The sequence below is a fragment of the Pygocentrus nattereri genome, chromosome 30 (assembly GCF_015220715.1).
Source record: "Pygocentrus nattereri isolate fPygNat1 chromosome 30, fPygNat1.pri, whole genome shotgun sequence".
Classification (NCBI taxonomy): domain Eukaryota; kingdom Metazoa; phylum Chordata; class Actinopteri; order Characiformes; family Serrasalmidae; genus Pygocentrus; species Pygocentrus nattereri.
In genome coordinates, this window is record NC_051240.1 from 19,688,286 (window position 1) to 19,695,971 (window position 7,686).

The window sequence follows — 7,686 nt, forward strand, 5'->3', positions numbered from 1 at the left end:
ATGTATCTTAGGCTGCAGGCTTCACACTTTAGGCTTCAGTAGAGGCTCTTCTCGGGTGCCAAACCCTGATTCCAAGTATAAATGATTTAAAGTCAGATAAATATTTAATCTCGAGTAAATGGGGTTTCAGTGGCTGGGTGGGTGTGATAGAAATAAATAAATGACTGCTGCATTATGAACGCGGGGATGCGACCGTTTTTAGCTGTCTGGAGAAGGCTTTCCTTGTTAGATTTGATTTTGCATTTGCTGGAGTGCAGCAGAAGACCGCAGACTGCGAAAAGAAACCGATACTGGCACATTTTCACAACTGCAGCCGACCGCTAATAGTTTCAACACTTCATTGACCTTCAGCGCCATAAAATTTCTCTATTCCGCTCTGTCCATGTCTCCCTCGCGCTCTTTTTTTCTCTTGCACAGTCATACATACTCAGACTCAACACTCAGTCAGCAAATGTCACCGCAAAAGTGATTTTATTCACTCCTCTTGCAGGCTGTCCAAATTTATCCCTCATAATACGTAGATACAGCATCACAAGGAGCCTTTTGTAACAGAAGTGGATAAGAATCAACATATTTCACTCTGTTTCTGTCTATGCGCGAAGGCCTGAGGTTTTAGAGGTAGGCTACAGTTTTGGCAGGATGTCCGTATATTGGAACACGTCCTGGTGCTTTTATTTTTAACGCATATGCACACATGCTGGTTTTATGTTTTACTTGACTCCATGAAAGTCGTCAATCTTTCACCAGCGCTGCTGCAGGGCTGTCTTCACAGCATAGTGAAAAGTGGGTTCTAGGCGTTTTTGATGCAGGCAATCTAGGTTAGGCATTAAAACATCTATATTAGACCCTGGCCCGCAGAGGGAGGCTGCTTTTTGGCTGCTGTGCTTGCTTTGGAACCTTAAATGACTCTTAAGTTCTTCTCAAATTTCCCCAGAGTCGCTGCTTTTTGAAAGGGGGAAATGGACTGAGTTGCAGTCGGAGTTACTGTTGCCCTGGCAGTCCGTCTGTCTGTTTTCACTGTGGTTTCCGCTGGCTGGAGAGAAAAGCACCATTGGTAATGATCACTCTAATGAGGTTTGCGGAGGCAAGATGAAGCGACTGAAACCAAGCGGCATTCAGTTGGACACCATGCAAACAGGGAAATGTGCTTTCTGGACGTTTTGAATTGCTTCAGCACATGATGAGAGTGTGAGCATCTGCGGGTCTTTCCAGGCTCACATCTAGGCAGAACAGACAGATACTGACTTAGCAATGGATCAGTAGAAAATCAAATGTACACAGTAGTCAATCAGACATATTCATGACATATTCAGTGTCTGAAGTTTGCTTCTTTTGTTTTGCACTGGATCTGTGAAGCTAATGCAGAAAGTAAGAAGAATTCACAGTCACCAGTTAGCATTGTGCAAACTGTGCCTCGAATCTCTGCTGCTAATTAATCTCAAAGACTTACTTATATCACTGTGTGGTATGACTGTTATGTAAACAGTGGATAAAAGTACATTGCATAGCTAAAAACAGTGTTTCTCAAACTGTGGATTTTATCCGTATGAGTGTGAGATTTTATCCGTATAGCTATGAGCCTCATAGCTCCAGTGCAAAACTAGAGAATCAAACCTCAGACGCAGTCTTGGCTGATCAGCTTCATTTGGGGTATTTGGGATGCTTTAAAAGAAGAAGTAGATGAACAAAAGCCAGTGGCCAGTGGTCAGGACCCCCAATGACCCTCAGAGCAGGTACTATTTGAGCAGTAGATCATTCTCAGCACTGCAGTAACACTGGCGTGGTGGTGGTGTGTTAGTGTGTGTTGTGCTGGTCTGAGTGGATCAGACTCAGCAGTGCTGCTGGAGTTTCTAAACACCTCAGTGTCGCTGCTGGACTGAGAATAGTCCACCAACCAAAAATATCCAGCCAACAGCGTCCTGTGGGCAGCGTCCTGTGGGCAGCGTCCTGTGACCACTGATGAAGGACTAGAAGATGCCCAACACAAACTGTGCAGCAGAAGATGAGCTGTCATCTCTGACTACAAGATGGACTGACAAGATAGAAGTGTGTCTATTAGAGTGGACAGTGAGTGGACACAAGTTTTAAAAACTCTGGCAGCACTGCTGTGTCCACTCATACCAGCACAACACACACTAACACACCGCCACCACGTCAGTGTTACTGCAGTGCTGAGAATGACCCACCACCCAAACAGTACCTGCTCTGTGAGGGTCCATGGGGGTCCTGATCACTGAAGAACAGGGTAAAAGGGGGCTAACAAAGTATCAGTAAATCTATCACTAAATGTTTTTTTCTTCTCTCTCTCTCTCTCTCTCTCTCTCTCTCTCTCTCTCTCTCTCTCTCTCTCTCCCCTAAGGTGCTGAATCCCTCAGCCCCAGCTACCATCATAAATCCCTAGAGGGAGGCCTTACAGTTCCAGGCCACATGGGCAGCGGTCCCCTCCCGGTGCAGCCGTACCCCACAGACGAGATGCTGAGGATGAGTTTATCCAGAGGAATCTCCCTCTCGCTCCCCTCCTCTCCAATGATGCCTCCCCGACAGCCCTACATGCTGCCGCTCAGACCCACCACCAAGTCCCCAGGTATGTCCAACACACCGCAACTCTCCTCTGCAAACCACTCTTACTCTCACTGTTTCATTCTGCAGAAAAGAGTGAAAGCACAGGCATCAAGTCTGTACTTTCCTTTCTTTTAAAATTGCATGCTTCTAAATTGTACGTGGAAAGTTGCAATGAGTGTTTGTGCGCTGTGTAGAAGTTACCTCTGAGATTCGGAGAGTAAATGCTCGGCTGCATTTTAATTACTGGGATTCTAGTGAAATACATATGACTACAGTGCCATCTATTGGCCATTTATGTCAATTCATCGTTCGCTTTCATGATTTTCAGCCTCCAACTCAAGTTTCCTAAGCTTTTTCATGGCAGAACCCACAAGGGCCATAATGACAACACAATACACCTTTTAGAAGCAGTAGCAGTGCAGAAACAGAGTGCTTACCACTTCATTTAGTTACAGTGCGCTTCATTTACCTCTCATGGAAAAAAACAGATGAGCCGATTCAGTTTCTGGGTAGTACAGCAGGCAGAGCTGACACCTCTCAACAAGAAGGGCCTGTGATTGACTCCCCAGCCGGGCGACCAGGGCCCTTTCTGTGTGTAGTTTGCATATTCACCCCATGTCTGTGTGAGTTTCCTCCCACAGTCTAAAGACATGCAGACAGATGAAATGGAGATGCTATATTAGTCCTAGGTGTGAGTGATGATTGCTGAATTAGACTCCAGCACTCCTGGTGACCCTGGAGGATAAGAAGCTTAGAGAAAAAAGACAGAAAGAAAGAACTTCATTGATCCTGGAGGGAAATTGCAGTGTTTCAATAGCAAGACATATAATTGCACATAAACGTACATATACTATGCAGAAAAATAGAAATAAATCTAGACATAAATCTAAAGTACAAGAGAACTAAAAGAAAAGTAAAAGTATAGCTATTTACATATTTACATGGCATATGAGACAGATTTGATGCAGGCAGCATATATATATATATATATATATATATATATATATATATATATATACATACGGAGAAGCGGCTTAGAAAATGGATGGATGGATGGATGGATATATATACATATATATATATATACATATACAACTACATTTCATTGGCCCTGTACTTGTACTCTGCACAATGACAATAAAGTTGAATCTAATCTAATCTAATCTAATCTAATACACCCCTTGGGGCAATTTATACTTTTATACTTTAAGTGCTAAAAGTGGTGGCGTGTCATGGTTTTGCCACCTGGAATGGCCATGCCTGCATTTGTTTTATAGATGTATATAGAATTTATAATGCATTTACAGTGACAGACATAGCAGTTTACCAATACAGTTGTACAGTGTATATCAAGCACATGAACCTAGAGATGAACAGCATCATCTGATCAGCATTCGGCAGCTACCCTGACAAAACCATATGACATGGCGATATATCCAGACCTGTAGCCGTCAAGTATAAAGGCACAAGCACACATACTGGTAGGGCGGTTCCCCAGCGTCTATAATGGACAAAACACCCCCAGCTAGAACTTTTATTAGCATTATGACGTACAGGATATTCTGAGAGCTTTTGACTAAAAGCTTTTCTTTTTTTCAGTTTCCTCTCTTTCAATTTCCTTCGCACTATTGTTCCCTGACACAGCTGGAGACTTATCAGGAGTTTCATAACACTGTCCCTGATGCGTTAGATTATTGTGAAGGGGTGGATGAGCTCAGAAAGTCCTGCAGATACACTTACACACAGGCATTTAGTTATAACTTCCAACTTTTCAAAAGAGGAGCCTGTATTTCATCTGTGCAGAAAAGGGTGATACTAACTGACATACCATCTAAACAGATACCTGGCCATGCTATAGGGTTGGGTGCTTTTTAAGACTCTTGTTACTGTTATAACCAGCAATACACAACTGAGAGGAAAATTAGGCTACTTATAATGTATATACAGTGTATATGAAAGTATAGCTTATTTTCTCTATTCTGTATTTGGTATTCTATATCTATTGTTCAGATTAAATTAGATTAAAAGTGTTTAGAGACAGTAAAAGCTATAGTTTAGCATTTTTTCTGAAATTCTTTTAACATTTTGAAGTTATTATTCTCATTTTACTATAGACTCGTTCTACATTACAGCAATATTTAAATAGAAGTGCATAACTGCCTAATTAATTACATTACTTACATAATAAATTGTACTTCATTTTAAATTTTGCATTGATTGGTGTGAGTCTGGACTTCAGACTCCATTTCGATGGCAAAGAATGACAGAATGTTTTTTATTACCACTAAACGTAATTGTAGACCCAACATTAACTTCATTACATTCAAATCGTCATAAAATATTTCGTCTTGTTCATACAAACACAAATGTGGGTTTGATTGCCAGTTTAGAATCAATGGTTTTCAACACTTATTTTAATGAGCTACAAGTGAGAAATAATTCATATAAAATTGCACCATGATTTTGTTACCGCCAGCTTCTAAGAGTTAATATCTGCATGACCTGTGTGATGCACTCCACTGTAACACCATTACAGCACTCATGGTGCTGTAAGAGCTCAAAACGATGGGCGTCATAGTTTATCCTGCTGCTACATATTATGATTGGCCAGGTTCTTCTGTGTGTAAAGTGGTTTAGCTTGTCTGTATGCTCACAGCACGCTGTCCCTAACTCAGCCTCAGCTCTAACCGAAGCTTCAAGGTCTCCACCAGCCCACGTTTTCTGCTCCAGGCCCTAACACATCTGATAGATACAGTAATTTTAGTTTTAGAGCCTGATTACATGGCTCAAGGGTGGTATGAGCGTGAATAGAGCACAAATTATAGTCCATTTGGCACGCTCAAGGTCTGGATGGGCAGTGTCTGGCCTGAAGTAACATCAAGTTTGCATCCTATCTTTAAGCCATGCTTAGACAACATTCCCTTTTGATTGAACCAACACTTGTTTTGAGCTTGAAAGCAGGACTTGTGGACGCCCTTGGGTTGACTGTGTGTGTTCTAAATGGCTGTAAATACACACACTATTAAATGGGCTGGAAATATGAGTAGAGGTTTCTATAACGCATGGCATATCTATATTAAGCTGCTTTGATATTTTCTGTTGAACTTAACCTGGGCTACGTTCACGTTTCAAGCTTCATTGCATAATTTCTGTTTTTTGAGCCAGTCTTTTGAATTTGATAGTTCTCATTCTTGTAGTTATGTAACTCATATCTGCCCTTAGTGTGAACCAATCTATATCCACCTGTGACCAACCTTAACCTAACAGATGTCCATGTTGGCTAGCAATGTGGTAAGTGATGGGCAGGCTGAGACTAATTATGATCTGTTGGAGTCTTGGCCACGGATGGCTGTGGCATCACCAACAGAGTGTGTGAGTGGTGTGGAGTGAGAGCGGAGCAGAGCGATGTCATTTTGCTCGGAGCAGCTTTTCAGAAATCGTCAGTGTTCTCTCTCGCTCCAAAACGCATCCCGTGAGCCAGACAGCCCTTTTTTCCACACTGTCTACCTCTGTATGGCATGAGTGGTGCGGCAGTGACTACTACAGCTCACACATCATGCCAATTCATGCACAGCATCTACGCTGCGGAGCTGTTCCGCTGAAGATGTTTAAAGCAGGTGCACAGTCTTCTAGCTTGTGATTGAGCTTCTGTGTAGCACAGAATTTTTAACTACTAAGAATAGCTCAATCAGTGCGCATTAGTCCCTGTAGTTGCTGAATAATAAGCCTTAGTATGTAATAAGCCTGGGATTTATGTAAATCATGAAATAATGTGTGTGGTGTCTTGTCCATATGTTCAAAACATGGATGATATGGAGTGGACATGGAGTGGGGAATAGAAAACCTGGAGCGGAGTGATTGCCTAACCACTTTGAGCAAGGAGCGGAAATCTCTGCCACTCCACTCCACTCACGTGATCTGAAGGCCAAGGATCGAGCTTACAGTCTCCCAACGACTGGCTCAACACTCTGATCACTGCACCAGTTGGGAGCCCCTGAAATGTAACCTTTATTAAATAAATAAGTAATAAGGTTGCACAATGATATTGGAGTTATACTAGTATCAGCAATTACATGAAAAATTTGTGTCATTATCAATAGATAATCAGATTGGACTGATATTTCAAATCAAAATTCAGAGTCACATCAGAAAGTTACCTGAGACCATTTGTGTTTTTTCACAATAATCTAAGAATAAAGTCGGTCACACGAGTGACTTCAGCTAAAAGCTTCATATGAAATCATATAGTGCTGGAGCCTATCCCAGCAGTCTTCAGGCGGAAGGCAGGACACAACCTGGACAGGTCGCCAGTCCATCGCAGGGCAGACAGACAGACACAGACAGTCACTCACACCTATCTATCTATCTATCTATCTGTCTGTCTGTCTGTCTGTCTGTTTGATTTGCTGTAATTAATATAATTAATTATCTTGACATAAAAAACCTATAAACAATGAAACATAAACATGCTTTCTACTTTACTTTCGACTCTACTCACAGCTCCCTCATTTTGCTAAGATAGCAGAACTAAATCTAAATCTAATCCTGAATGAAGCAAGAGAACATTTGTAGCCTAAAGGGATCTGAGAACATTTCTCCATACAGAATCCACGTGTTACTTATTCTTTGAATATTTTTTACCTGAAACGTTCTCTCCTGTTCTCAGCACTGGATCAAGCTTAGGTTAACTGTATTTTTGTAGCTATGTTTGCTTATTTTTACCAGTCAGTAATTCTCTAATATGAGATTTTAATGTTGTATTAATCAAATGAATCCCCTGAGTGGACAGGACATGACTGAAGTACCCTTGAGCAAGGCCCAGGCGCTGTGAAATGGGCTGCCCATCACTCTGGGCAGGTGTGCAATGTGTGTGCATTCACTAGTACTGTATATTTGTGGGTGTTTCACTACACAGTAAGTAAGGCTAACTTACTTACTTGCTTACTTAACTTAATCCTGCTCCACTGTTGCCATTGTCCTGCTCACGGGGCCTCGGGCCTGGATTTTTCCGTAAAACACCTGTTGTAAAAGTGCTACACGAATAAACCCTGACATGACTTGACTTGACTCAGAACAAGTGAATGAGTTTCCACTAGTACTTTTAGCATTGTGCTTACAGCTCAG

General features: G+C 41.8%; 1 protein-coding gene across 3 annotated transcripts in view; it reads left to right on the forward strand.

Moving 5' to 3' along the window:
- The window catches only part of tanc1a (tetratricopeptide repeat, ankyrin repeat and coiled-coil containing 1a), a 148,960-nt gene that overhangs the window by 57,229 nt on the left and 84,045 nt on the right, over nucleotides 1-7,686 (forward strand). For all 3 annotated transcript variants that reach the window (XM_037536563.1, XM_037536565.1, XM_037536564.1), the window contains exon 3: nucleotides 2,360-2,584. In XM_037536563.1, coding sequence (XP_037392460.1) covers nucleotides 2,360-2,584 — 225 coding nt within the window. The remainder of the gene's footprint in view (nucleotides 1-2,359; nucleotides 2,585-7,686) is intronic.